Source organism: Spea bombifrons, chromosome 5 (genome assembly GCF_027358695.1).
Source record: "Spea bombifrons isolate aSpeBom1 chromosome 5, aSpeBom1.2.pri, whole genome shotgun sequence".
Taxonomy (NCBI): domain Eukaryota; kingdom Metazoa; phylum Chordata; class Amphibia; order Anura; family Pelobatidae; genus Spea; species Spea bombifrons.
In genome coordinates, this window is record NC_071091.1 from 104,676,355 (window position 1) to 104,691,228 (window position 14,874).

The 14,874-nt window shown below is 42.6% G+C and overlaps 1 protein-coding gene across 1 annotated transcript in view; it reads right to left on the bottom strand.

Moving 5' to 3' along the window:
• The window catches only part of ZFAT (zinc finger and AT-hook domain containing), a 62,954-nt gene that overhangs the window by 30,826 nt on the left and 17,254 nt on the right, over nucleotides 1–14,874 (bottom strand). Inside the window, exons 3-7 of the mRNA XM_053467400.1 lie at nucleotides 12,513–12,770; nucleotides 11,351–11,527; nucleotides 9,655–9,808; nucleotides 4,065–5,449; nucleotides 3,566–3,798 (exon numbers count right to left, since the gene is read on the bottom strand). Of these exons, the coding sequence (XP_053323375.1) occupies nucleotides 3,566–3,798; nucleotides 4,065–5,449; nucleotides 9,655–9,808; nucleotides 11,351–11,527; nucleotides 12,513–12,770 (2,207 nt within the window). The remainder of the gene's footprint in view (nucleotides 1–3,565; nucleotides 3,799–4,064; nucleotides 5,450–9,654; nucleotides 9,809–11,350; nucleotides 11,528–12,512; nucleotides 12,771–14,874) is intronic.

Sequence of the window (14,874 nt, forward strand, 5' to 3'; positions counted from 1 at the left end):
AGCTTTTTTGCTGTATGCCTCTTTCTACCAGGTGATCTCTACGTCTAGTTACCCTACTCTAACAGTCTACAGATTACCCCTACCCTGTGACTGCTCCAGTGGGCCTTTTTGAGTTTTGGGGGGGCAAGCGAAATCTGCAGTAACCGCTTTGAAGTGGATTCATCCTTAAATATTTTATCTAGAAAGGTTACGACGGCCAGATCATTAAAATGAAGTCCAGGGACATTTTTTGATGCAGGAACTTTACACTGAGAATGAAACGTTCCTACAATAAAATAATTGTTTTGTTACAGTAATAAACAAAATGTAGCCATTTAAAAAAAAACAAACCTATAATTTGACCTTGGATCAGACCCGTTCAGCCCCATCTAGTCGGGGACAAAACAAAATCCTTAATCGGTCATTGGTCTCGTCTTAGATTCGGGAGTCATATGCTGTTCCTCTTCAACCACTTATGATGGGAGGCTGTTCCATTCATCTTCCACCCCCTCAGAAAGTTATAATGTTGGTAACTATGGTAACTACCTTTATTAGTATTTAACACAAAACACCATGTTGCTCTTGATGTATAATTTTCCTTTGGGCAATTAAACCCATTTTATTCTTCCCGCAGAAGCTTTTTTTTCAGTTTCTATGGCAATGACCTATCAGTGCATGCATTGGTGTCACATGACCGGTGTTCCAGGCAAAACAAATATGAATGAGACATATTTTAAGGGTATGGGCATTCAGTAGTACAGTAGTAATATGTTTCTAGTGACAAATGTCTGAAAGGGACAAGCAGCCCCTTCAATGTAGAATACATATTAAAGTTCTTTAACGTGAATTTGTTATTTATTTATTTTTTAAATACAAATCACCTTTAGAAGAAGCTGCAGCTCCACCGTTGCAGCACAACCCCTCCCCCCACTTGGCAATTTTCATGACATCAAAGGGAACACTTTGTTTGCTTGTGTGAAGAGGGGTCTTGTTATACTCACTTGGGGTCTCCCGCAAGCCAGCGCTACAACTAGGACAGATGCATGGGGGGGTTGGGGAATCCCTCAAGGGGGGGGGGTTGATAGGTAGATGTCCCCTTTAAATTAAGTTCATGTGACGGACATAATGTCCATAAAAATTAAGGGCACACAAAAATTGTAAGGAATTTTTACCGTACGGACCCCTGAAAATATAGACCCACACGTTGTAGGATTTATATATCTTATATTGTATTGTTATTATATTACTTATTCATTACGAAGGTTCAATCAGTTTTTCCTTGCCTGGGGGGGGGGAGTTGGCCCTTTATAATGCATATATATATATGCACCGATACGAAATTCCACAGCTCACCATTTAGTAAATAACCCCCATGGCGCTGCAGGGGGCCATAACACCGCATAATACCGTGTAAGTAACACATAATAATTGCTATATTAGTAATGTATTCTTCTTATGAATTTATTATGTTTCTTCAGAATAAATCTATTCTATGAAACTAATGAGCCATCTGCTTCTAGTTATATATTTAACGGGCACCTTTATTTAGTAATCTGTATGCGCAGTTATGTTTAGTTATGAAATGTTTATTTTTCGATAGATACATTTTTAGTAAGAAATGCACAGATAAAAAAAAAAAAAACACTAAAAGAAGGAAGAATCCTCTCTGCTTCAAAGAACATCAATCGACGGAGAGATTCCTTCCAGGTGAGGCAGTTAACATCAAAGCTCTTCGAACAAAGACGCTGAAAATCCTTTTCCTCGGGTAGGACTCGTCTTAAGAGCGTTATCTTCAAAACCTGCACTTCCTCTAGTCTCAAACGAATTAAACTTATCAGCGTGCGGCATGTTTCAATATGTACCCGCGATACGAGGAAACCTGCGGCGGGGGTCCTGCCGGATGCCAGCCTGCCGGACGCTTGGCCTGGGTTTGCGTGGCTGGGTTCCTAAACCTTCCCAGTAATTATTTGAATTGGTTAGAATTTTCTAAATTAAAATCGTTCCAATAGGAACTCCAATTTCTCAAGTGTACGAGTGAAGATTTACAGGATACATCGATAAAAAACACTGTTTTTGCTTTTTGTTGCTCTCATGGACTCTCTCTCTCATCTAAAAAGACGACCCCCTCATTCACTTTCTCTCATGCGGTCTCCCTACTTTCTCTGCCAATCACGTCCGTGTCCCCGTCTTTTTCCCCAGCTCCACTTCTTCTCTTGCCTCTTCTTGTTCTTCTGTCTTCTTTCTTCATCTGCTCCCCCCTCGCCCCCGCCATCAACAAAAGGACGGATGTCTCTGTGCGCCCCCTATCCCCAGATTGGAGGAACCGAGGGAGAAGCTGTCCCCGTGGTGGCCGCCGTGCTTCACCACGACAGACCTGACACAGTCCAAGAAGACGATAAAACATGCTCCGCGTGAGCAGTCAAGCAAAAATAATCCTGAAATCCGACTTATTCTGTTTAATAATTTACTAGCGGCCAATTAGAGAGCTGGCGGAGTTCCCAGAATAAATCCGGGGTCTCAGCCAACTGCTGTAATCACCATGGTTTGGTTTCATCGAGTTAGTGGTAAAGTTGTTTTGCGTTCTCGCAGCCCGCGCTGTGTTGTGATTGGGTGATTCAGTGGATTCTGGCTTCCATGAATTTTTGGCTGAAAACGATTGTTGCGCATAAACATGGAATAGCTCTGCAGATTCATATACAGGACTAACACTCTCTCTATATATATAAATATATATATATCCTGGCTGTGACCGAGCATTGGAAAAGAAAAAGAACAAAAATGGTGTTTTTAAAATCTTTTAAAATCTACGTCTCCAATCAAAATCTCCTGTGTTCCAATGTCCCTTTATCACTCCCATCACTCCTGTGTTCCAATGTCCCTTTATCACTCCCATCATTCCTGTGTTCCAATGTCCCTTTATCACTCCCATCACTCCTGTGTTCCAATGTCCCTTTATCACTCCCATCACTCCTGCGTTCCAATGGCCCTTTATCACTCCCATCACTCTTGTGTTCCAATGGCCCTTTATCACTCCCATCACTCTTGTGTTCCAATGGCCCTTTATCACTCCCATCACTCCTGTGTTCCAATGGCCCTTTATCACTCCCATCACTCCTGTGTTCCAATGGCCCTTTATCTCTCCCATCACTCCTGTGTTCCAATGGCACGTTGTGTTCGCTAGTCCAAGTTAAATTATTAAAGGCTGATTGATGATTAGAAACCCTTTTACAATAATGTTACAGCCAGAATTTTCCAAGAAAACAGCTGAGTGACCCCAAACTTTTCACATACTATGAAAAAGTCCCTTTATTTTGCAAACGAGACAGTATCGGGAATTACTGAAGGTGACACCGCGTTTCCCCAAGACGCTCACTCATCCTGCTCGGTTCCCATCAACCAAGGAACGTCAGTAAGAGAAGTGTACGAGTGACATGAGGAATATGTAGCAAATATACATGGGTTGTCGTGACTCTTGCACACGGGCTGTAATTCAGTTTACACAAGAGATTAATCGTTTACCCTGTAAGTACGTTGTGCCCGATATCCTCAAACAGAACTTTAGCGTTACGTTCAGTAATGGACTTACCAGCTCGGTGTGTATTCTCAGGTGCACCTGCAGTCTGTATTTGTCTGGGCTGGAGTACCCGCACCCTTCGGCCGGACACTTAAGGGACATGTTACTGTGCTTCTGCAAGACGTGTCGCTTCAGGCAGGTCTTGGTGATGGAGGAGTAGCTGCACTGGGAGCAGTAATACAGATGTTCTCGTGTATGCGTCCGGACATGCATGTCGTAATGCATTTGATACCAGAAGAGTTTGCCTGGAATAAAACACAATGAATGAATGTTATTAGGCTGCCAATATGCTACCATCACGAGATTAATCGGTTAATAGTTAGGACTATAGAGTGGACATTGGCAATAAGAGTTTAGACCCTTAGGAACCCTTTATTACCTGGAAATCACATATTCAGTGAACCTCATTGGTGGACTCACCCCTGATCAAGAGAGAAGATAAGCCCATGGAAGCCGCATGTTCAATTAAACTTGGGAGGGGGAAAAAAAAGATTTATTGACAAGTCCTTACCGCAGTATTCACATTCTAGATCCCCATAAATCTTTCTGATCTTCTGAAACAAAGCGATACTCAATTGCCTTTTGTGCAAACCATTCAAAATGTGCATGAATGCAGCTGTCTCTCCAGCATTTTGTGAGCCATCGTTGGATGTGCCAACCGGTGCACAGGTCTCCACTCCGTTATCTTGAGAAGCTTGTTGGCCAACGCTCTCGTCGACGGCGGTGGGAACCTCTTGGGCGACCTCTCCAACCTTCGCAGGTTCTGAGATATCCTGCGCATCGTACCCGGCTACTTGTTCCCCACAATTAACCCCGTTGCTGACTTTATCCAGATCGATATATTCGTTATTATTTCCCTTTTCTGCCAACAGAGGCGTGATATCTGAGCAGAGTATCACCGCACTCGCTGGATTTGTTCTTGAGCGACCATCGGAGAAATTTTGCGCCTGTTCATTTTCCGAGACAGTAGAATTCTCTGTATCGGTTCTTGATGGTATGGACTTGTTGTAAATGTCCAAATCAGTTAACAAAGCCTCTTGGGCATTTTGCGCTGGGTTAATTTCTTGTATTTGGCCCTCGGGAGGACAAGGCTGGGCAACGTCACTAACAACGGGTATGGCTTCTGTTGGAGACTCTGTGTCCCCAAGTGCCTCCTGCTGAATATCACTGCCAGGCTCCAAGAGGCAGAAACTTTGATTGATGGATTGGTTGAATAGCGAAGACTCATCAGCTTCAGGATGAGCCTCTTTGAGGTGACTTTTCAGTCTCACAGTGCTCACAAATTTATTACAACAAAAAGAACATACATAAACAAATGGATGTTTCCGGACGTGAAGCTCCAAAGCTTGATACTTTGTAGCGCCGTGGCCACAGAGCTCGCAGGCGAACGGTCTTTGGTCGCCGTGCACCAACATATGGCGGTCTCTTTCTAGCTCGTTCTTGAACTTCCGCTCGCAGATTTGGCAATCATAAAGAAGCTGCCTCTTTCCTTCCCTGGTCAGTAACCCGAGCTCATCGCAGGTTTCCTTAACTTTCTTGTCCAGAAGGTCGTGGGTTTCTTTGATGTGCTTAATGAGATTCTTGACGTCGGAGTACTTTTTTTTGCAGAAGCGGCAGTGCTGTTTTATTTTTTTGTGGACTCTTTCCACGTGGACCTTAAGGTGGCCTTTGCTAAGGCAGCTGAACGTGCAGTGGTCACAGCTGAACTTCTCTCCCGTGTGCTTCCTCATGTGGACTCCGAGGTTGGCTTTGATTGCGCTCGCGTAGTTACACAGGGAACATTTGTAGGGTTTCTCGTTTGTATGAATCCTCAAGTGCGCCTGCAGAGAGTGCTTAAACTTGAAAACCTTATTGCAGTACTCACAGGTAAAAATTTTCAGCTGTGTTGAGCCTACCCTGAAAAAAAATACACACAAGAAGAAGAATGATATTAAAATGTAGGTATTAAAATAGAAGCAATGTTTTTCCCTTTCTTAAAAAACTGTGTTTTTATGTGTTTTTCCTCCATTACCGTCTGCTTCTCTCTCTCCTCCTAGCTATCTCATCTCAGGTAGAAATCCACACTGTTGTCCTCCTTCTCCAACCAACTTCCTCATTTAATTCCAAATCCCCACCAGGGTCCTCCTATGATTTCCCCAACGCATCACTGCTACCCCCACTGCCTGCCCTCCATAGAACTTTTTCCCAGGCGGCTTTAGTCAGTGGCTGGGAACTGCAAAGCTGAGTGGAACAAGGTCCAATCACTGTAAAGCAACTGCGCTCTGATTGGACCTTCAGTTTAAGCCCTGCGGGCAACACGTTGGCAATACTTTTATCTACATACTAGTGGACATGCCTGTCATCTCTCTCCCTTACTTTCTTCTCACTTTCTCCCTCCTCTTTCTTCTCTCCTTTTCTTCCTCTCTTTGTTTACTCTCTCTCCCTCATTTTCTTCTCTCGCCCTCTTCCTTCTGTCTCCATCTTTCTCTATTTTCTCCTCTCCTTCCTTACTTTATTCTCTCCCCCTCTTCCTATTCTCCTTTCCTCCCCTCTCATTTCTCCCTATAATCATTCCTAACTCTTATCTCTCATTCTGGTCACTCCCTCTCATTCATCTCTCCTGCTCATTCTAACCACTCCTTGTCCTCCCTTTGTTCTCCCTCTTTCTTTTCTCCATCTTGCTCTCATTAGCAGCTCACTGTGAAAATTGCTGGTCACGCGGGGCATCGGGTGAACGCCCCATCAGACTCTAACACCTGCGCTCTGACTAGACCTTCATGCGTAGCCACAAGAGACGACAAAGAGATGTTTTAAAAAGCAAACTCTGAATTAATTCCACCCAAATATGTATTTAGCTGATACTACTATGCACTAAATTCATGTTTAGGTGGATTGAATTCAGAGTATGTATTTAGTCCATGATGCTATGTACTCTTTAACATCCCCTAGTATTTCATAGTCTTTAATCTTATGTATAAAAATAATACAAAACAGACAAATTAGATTACAAAACCTATAAACAAGGTGAAAAGTGCTGTTTAAGACCTTTCTCTAGCCAACTGAAATGTGTTCAAGTTTGGCTGAAATGAAAATATCGCTGTTGAAATAAAGGTTCTTAGTCCGTAGAAGTGACTGGCAGCCAACGAAGCGCCACTATATTTAGATATTTTATTATGTTGGTGTTTGACGGTAAATCTCGGTTCCCCTGGAGCCCGTCGTCCTGCCCTGTGCTTATTATTCAATCTGTCCTCATCCTGCTGATTAAAAATGGTCTCCATGAATCCTCCTGAGTAAGCATTACTCCTTGACTCCGTTCCAGCTGACAAATGGGAAATAAAGGGCCGCTACGCTTTTATTTGGAATGGGACCGGCGATTGGATCCAACTTATTTAAAAAGCAATGGTTTTTACTCGCTGAACAGCAAGCTGCCCACGTTCCACCAAGAGTTAGTAATCAGGTATAATATATAACAAAAAAAATCATTGCTAAATCATATCGCTTAGCCCGGAAGAACGGCGAAACATAAATTAGTTTTATTCACGTCACGTATAGATTATCCCCAATCATAATTCTTCGATCTGTATATAGCTCCTTTATTGTTGTTTTTTTTAATTTTTATTATAAGCTTAAGAAAAAAAACTTTTATTTTCCTATTCTCAGTACCTAACTTGGTCATGTTAAAAAGCTATCAATTCATGACAAAGTTACAAACATTTAATTTTTACAACTTTATGAGAGCGAGAGGCACAGTGTCTCAAAGTTGAACAAAGACAGAAAGAGTGCTTAATATGATATGGTCTGTATCAAAAATAAAAATGTAAAATGAATGTATATACGGTATTATATATATATATATATATATATATATTATATACACACACACTACCATACTATATACACACTACCATTCAAGAGATTGGGGTCACTTAGAAATGTCCTTAGAGATTGGGGGTTAATGTTGTAAATGACTATTGTAGCTGGAAACGGCAGATTTTTAATGGAATCTCTTTATAGGCGTACAGAGGCCCTTTATCACTCCCATCACTCCTTTATCACTCTCATCACTCCTGTGTTCCAATGGCTCTTTATCACTCCCATCTTTCCTGTGTTCCAATGGCCCTTTATCACTCCCATCGCTCCTGTGTTCCAATGGCCCTTTATCACTCCCATCACTCCTATGTTCCAGTGGCCCTTTATCACTCCCATCACTCCTGTGTTCCAATGGCCCTTTATCACTCCCATCACTCCTGTGTTCCAGTGGCCCTTTGTCACTCCCATCACTCCTGTGTTCCAATGGCCCTTTATTACTCCCATCACTCCTGTGTTCCAATGGCCCTTTATCACTCCCATCACTCCTGTGTTCCAATGGCCCTTTATCACTCCCATCACTCCTGTGTTCCAATGGCCCTTTATCACTCCCATCACTCCTGTGTTCCAATGGCACATTGTGTTCGCTGATCCAAGTTTACGTTTAAAAGGCTAATTGATGGTTAGAAAACCCTTTTGCAATTATGTTACAGCCAGAAATGTGCTTGTTTTCCATGAAAACAGCTAAGTGAACTTTTGATATATATATATACACAAAAAAGGTTAATATAGGAAATGTTTGCTTAGTAGTTTTTATCTGATCCGCCCACAAACTCTTTAAAAGAGATTGGAGGATTTTGGGGTATTTCTTTTGCTTTTGTTCACGAACACTTCTTCCGTCTGACATAAAGAAAGTATTGGGAGAAATAGAGGAAGGAGTTACGGATGGTCTCAGAGCATGTTGGCTGCCTCGCCGTTTAACCCTTGAGAGAAGATTTCCGTACAGACCCAAGTCACAGACACGTTCTTAGCTCCAGCATACGTTATATGGGATCAAATAAGAGCTGAAAACCTGACAATGCCTCAGGCCCTGCCCGGCATTAAGCATAATAAAATCCAGACCTCAATTAACATTTGAGAAGACCCAACGTTCATTATAGTCCCGTAAAGCTTTAACCCAACTCTACTCTTGAACGCTTTGAGTAAGCCTGCTGTGACCTGCTTACAGAGAGATTTTTTTTGCACAAAATAGCTTTTTTTTTGTTTGTTCCATACGGATGTCGGTTTCACTTTTCTGCCTTTTTTTTTTTAAAGCTAGCACTTTCTGCACTTCTAATTTATAAACAGAAAAAAGGTTCCTGCTTCCCAAGGAAAATGGCTGATTGCAAAACTGTTTTCTCGGCTGTAATCTGCATTTGAGTCTCGGAACGCAAACCCCTTCGGAGGAAACATTTCCAAGTGTTTTAGGCTGCTGTGTAGATCTTGCTATGATCGGTTTGTACCAATTTTAAACACCCAACCGTATAATCGCTGAACATTTTTTGGGGCTTTTTACCTGGTCTAGTGTTCATTATTTAGTCCACATGTCACAGCAGCTTGGTTTCTAAAAGAGACACTCCGGCTGTCACTTTAATGCATTTTATAGGGGTCCCTTGAAGTTACCGTGTAGCCCCTCTTGTAAATTCATACATTTGCCGCTTTTCCCACTCAGAAAGCAGCCAATCAGTGTCAGGAATCATTAGACCACATAGAATTGCTGAATCGGCAAGTAATTGGTCGGAATTTATTCAATATTTTATAGGAAAGGTAGATACAACCGGTGACACCAGTCCAGAATTTTCTTGCAAGGTCCCAACACCATGGGAAGTGTGCTCAATGCTGGTGTCCTAACCAGTGTAATGTTCCTCTGGGTAGTTGGCAGCTATGCATACAGAATACTGGCCCTGCTTGGGTATAAAAGCGATGGAAATGGGGCACTCCTTGTATTGGAGATACCAAATCTTGTAAGTATAAGACAGGTTGATCCTGAAGGAATCTACAAAATTACCCACAAAATAGTCCTGTCCATCTTAATGGTGACAGGCAAGGGTCTCAAGGTTGTGGATGTTGGTGGAGATAGGTGGTCAGGCGACTGTTCTCAGCCAGGGGCAACTTAGGTAGAACATCTTCCTAGGTTTTATAAGAGTGGGCAAGATCAGAAAAGAGTGGCAGAAGGGACATCAACTCTCACAGCGAGACTCTATTTATAATTTTGGGTCCTTCTTTAGAACGGTCACTCAGACCTGCTGTGTGGTAATTACTATTCACATACATACCTGTTTGATTTTGTGGACTGCTCCACTGGTGTTTGCTGGATTGCATACTCCTGGTATCCCCTTCTGTGGCCTTGCTCTAGATCTGGTGCTTGAGGATTTGCTTCCTGTTCAACTTCTGGAGAAGGGGCTTCAACTGGAACAATTTTTGTTGCTCCTACCAAAATATAACATAAAATAGATAGTATTCGTCAGACTTAGAACTTGCATCAAATAAAACCATTTCCCCGTGCTCTAGAACCTTAGGCACAAAACAGGCCTAAGCTCTAGATTCAGAAGGAGAGAAGAACTAGAATCTGTAGAAAACTCCAAAAACTATACAAAACCTTTTGTGGCAAACCTTTAAAAAAATGCTAGGAAATTTGAGTCCATTTCTTGTGAGTCCGGCAAGCCAGGCACCTCCTATGGCCACACTGCTACCCTACCTCCCTAGAAAGACTCTTTTTTGGTAGCACATGGACAGCTTGTTTAATGCCACGACGTGCCAGGCACGTCATTGGTCATTAAGTGACTGCTTTTCTGTGACGTGCCTGGACAACATAGAGGAAAATCCATCCCTGTGTCAAACATAATGGAAAGTGGCCAACTACAAAAAATGTATCACATGGAACAACCAATCTGCAGTCTGCTAACCTAAATGCATTTGAGAAATACCAACCGTTAAAAGGGTTCTGTGTAGATAGAACACACAAAGCCCGCATTCTTGATATTAGAGCAGGGCAGATATTATTTGCCCCACACTTGTGTCAACCTGGCCCAATGTTGGTCAATTACTAAGGCTTTAAGGTTTTTATGTATTTGAGGTTTATAATTTCGCTAGAATGTCCTGTATGAATATATATATACAACCGATTGAGACACCGCAGGTTTATGATCTGAGATGCCCTTGAAGGCCGACTGAGCTCCACTGAGCTCCAAAATAGCACATGACTGACAACAATGGCGGCTCCAGGTCTGCAGAAAAAGGGAACAAAGTGATGTAGATCAATGTCGACCTATATTACTGTATACAGCGCTGGGGGTTATATTACTGTATACAGCGCTGGGGGTTATATTACTGTATACAGCGCTGGGGGTTATATTACTGTATACAGCACTGGGGGTTATATTACTGTATACAGCACTGGGGGGTTATATTACTGTATACAGCGCTGGGGGTTATATTACTGTATACAGCGCTGGGGGTTATTACTGTATATGGCGCTGGGGGGTTATATTACTGTATACAGCGCTGGGGGGGTTATATTACTGTATACAGTGCTGGGGGTTATTACTATATACAGCGCTGGGGGGTTATATTACTGTATACAGTGCTGGGGGGTTATTATTATATACAGCGCTGGGGGTTTGTTACTGTATACAGCGCTGGGGGTTATTACTTTATACAGCACAAAGAAACAAATATTTTATCCATGAGACTTCCCCATTAAAAGTCCATCAACTTGGAATAATCAGAAACTGCAGTTATTGTTAGATTTTATTAATATCCAGCAAAAACAGAATCCACAGAGCTGAAAACTATTAAAGTGTGAGTTTGAGGGCTCTAGGAAGTCTGGCTGTGAACACAATGAAAATTTGGAGGTAATGTATTTATTCTGCTTGAGGGTGAAAGGGCGCATCCAAAAACTCATTCCCGCGTTTTATTTTTTTCTTATTAACACCTGGGGAATATGAAAACCCTCGGGCATTGCCGACGTACCTGGAATTGCTTCATGGGCTTTCAGGAGGACCCGCACGATGGGGTTGACGCCTTGTGCCTTCTCCGACTCTTTACTTTGGGACGTTTTATCTGGTTTCTGGACTCGTGCCTTCTTGGACTGTTTCTCCTTTTCTTTTTCACCGTCCGATAGGATAAACTTCCCTTCAAAATCATTACCTAAAAGAGAATGCAATTAAAACGTAGAAATTTCTAATTAAAATGTAATATAATACATTTACCGGTATAGAGATCTTCTCCTAGAGGGAAATAAAGCTTTTTATACAATTAAAGATATATTAAAACAGGGATGACGGGAGTGAAATAAATAAACATTAAATAACACGGTTGTCATGAAACTTCTCTGCAGGTGGGAATCATCTGGGTAACATTTTTGCGGTTACCTGATCATAAACTGCTCCCCTGCAAGGTACAATCATGAGAATACTTTATTCCAAAGTGCATCTGGAATTTATTTATCTGCCTCCCACCTGTCCTGCTTTGTGTGGGACAGTCTCGATTTTGCCACTCTTCCCACTGTCCCATCGAGCTCTACTTTTGTCCCACTTTTTGGGAAAGAGGTAGAGCTCGGTGGGACGGCGGGATTGTGGTCGGGATCTCATTTACCGGTGTCTGGGACGCTGAGAATGCATACTGCACATGGGCAATAGTGCTGCGAGTTTCAATCTACCTCCCAAGCTCTGCCCCCCCTCCGGGTTTCCTGATTCACGTGGGGTAAAAGTTGGGAGGCATGTATTTAAGTATTTAACATTAACTCAGTTCTTCTAGGCTTGACAACTGACCACAATTTGACCTTTGAGTTCAGAATTAGGTCCCAGGCAAGCAACATATTCTGGTTTATGCCTACTAGGTTCAGGCCTCGGGGCCAAGTCCGGGGGGGCGGCTCCTGCCGCAACACCACGGGCAGAACACCTGTTAGAAGAGAGATCTTTGATCTTCCCAAATGCCCATTTACACCATGGAGGCTGTGACTACATTAAGTCACAGTACGCCAGGATATGACATCATATACCGGCGCTCTGCAACAAAGAAGACAGATATCGAGGGGTAAACATGTATTTAAGACTGCCGGTGTCATGTGGCGTTTAGGAAATTCTAAAGCTATTGATTACAAAAACTAAGAGGTTTCGGTGTAGATCCTTACCATGAATCGCCTCTTCTTCATCGTTTAGCACAATAATACAAATGTGTTTCTTCAGCTGTCGGACGTTAGAAAACGTTCTGCTGCACTTTCTACATTCCAGGCTCTCAGGTTCTGGGTCAGGGGCCACGCCTGAGTCTGCCGCGTCGGACTTGTTTTCGGCCGGAGGGACATTGTTGTTCTCCACAGTTTCCTCGTCAGCGAATGGCTTCTTTGTGGAACCTTTCGGCCTTCCTCGCTTCCTTTTTATGACGTGCGACTCTGCAAAAGAGACACATTATCATTGAAAGTAGAGGTGGGACGCTTATGGGGAATCCTTAAACACAGGATGGATGGAGGTTTTACTTTACTGAGAGGGGAGTAGATACGAGGAACAGTCTCCCAGCAGAAGTGGTAGAGGGTGATACAGTGAAGGGGTTTAAACATGCATGGGATAATTCCTGGGGATTGCCATTAAATAATGTATTTTCCTTTTGTCAAGCAAGTTACGGCATAACCTCCACTTAAATTTCATAATAAACTGCAGACAAAATAAAAAGCGTTCACATAAAACCCATGAAAACCCCCAATATGTATTTAAATTTACAGCGTGTATTTTTTTTGTTGTAATTTTAATGATTACAGAGCAGGACGTGTCGCGCTCCTAAAATTATAAGGTGTAATTGTGTTGATTAATGCAGCTCTCGTCCAAGTGTGTTTCCGTAAATTAAATATGGCAATAACACCATATATTACCGAACTCATTGTATTTAATTAAACCATCCGAGGATGAGAACGCTAGGGAAACTTTAAACACGGCCAGGATCTAAGCAGTGTAAAGAGAGCAAAAAAAGATTAACAACGTACGCAGTATCATGTTATAAACATACCTGGGAACTTCCCACGTGGGCTACCCGGAGAGCTACCTCTTCTAGGGGACCAGATTCACAAGGGGTAGCTAGAATACCTGTGAACATCCAAGCTCCCTCTACGGGTTCTGAGGGGGCGGGTCTACTGACATCAGTGGGCGGTGAGTAGGATGGAAAGCGGGTGGAGAGTGAGCATGGCCAAGCACTGTTTTCCTGCCCTAAGGAAATATATATGTATATACATACATTTGCTAACAGCAATCACATGCCCATCATGCCCAGGCAGCCAGTACATGCTAGAACCTGGGTATGATAGGTGTGTGATAACTGTTACCAATCATATATATTAATGTTATTGAATTTTTTTGTCCAATTTTGGTGTGTTACTTTTGGTGGTTATTTTTTTTTAAGGTTGGGGGGGGATTTTCGGTTTCGCTATTGGCCAAGTGAATCCTGTATTTTCGGTTTCAGTCCAGAATTTTCATTTTGGTGCACTCCTAAAAAATTATCAATCTAAACTAACCCTAAATCAAATTGGTAAAAGAAAAAGAAAAAACAAATTACCAATCAGTAGAAAGAGAGGTGCAGAAACTCTTCTCTTTCTCTCTGCTGGGCCCTGGCGCACTACGGGGACAGCCTCTCCTCCAATCAGGGGTAGAGGGTGTGTGCGCTAATGCTCCGGAAGACCTGGTTAACTGAGCTGATACTCGGGAGATACAAAGGAAAGAAGAGGAAAGAAGACTAGGAAGAGGCAAGAGAAGAAGCGAAGAAGAGAAATGGAAGTGGTTGGTGGAGAAGGTTGGGAGACATTAAGAAGGAGTGAACAAGAGCGTGAGAAAGAGTGAATGAGAGCGACTGGCAGAGTGACAACGAATTTCGTTCCAGAATGGAAAAAGCCCTTAGAATTTAGTCCAAAAGGGCAGGAAAGAAATTAGTTGTCTGAAAACAATTGGAACAAAAACAAAACAATAAATTTGCCTGATTTGTTTTTTTTGGTCCACTTGCACAAGACTAACATGCAGATGATCCACTGCAGTGGGAAGTCATCTGACTAGTAATGTCACAAAGAGACAGCGTTATTGAATGAAAATGTCCTTTAATTTGCCCAGAATGCATTTATTTCTGATATCGACACAGCTGCTTACACAGCTTTGCTTTTTTTTGTCCTCCTGGCTCCTTTCCATTCTTCGGGTGACGAGTACACCGCTCCCACGCGTACTAACTGTATCGATCGTCAGTTAAAGCGTATTAAGAATTTCATCAGAAGAGAAGCCCTGACTCGTGCGCGTTTCTCCTGCACGCTGCTTTGTCAAAGTTCATTGTAAATCCTGAATCCTCTGCAGCCCGGGACGTGTCTGAATAGCAAAAGGGGCTCAATCCAAACCTCTTATCCGGCAATTAAAGACGCCGTGTGCGGTTTCTCCTGCCTGCCGTGACATTGATCGAGAGGAGACGTAACATAAAGAACAAGTGCTTGTCTTCTTTAACATTCCCCTGCATTGGAAGATGGATGTATT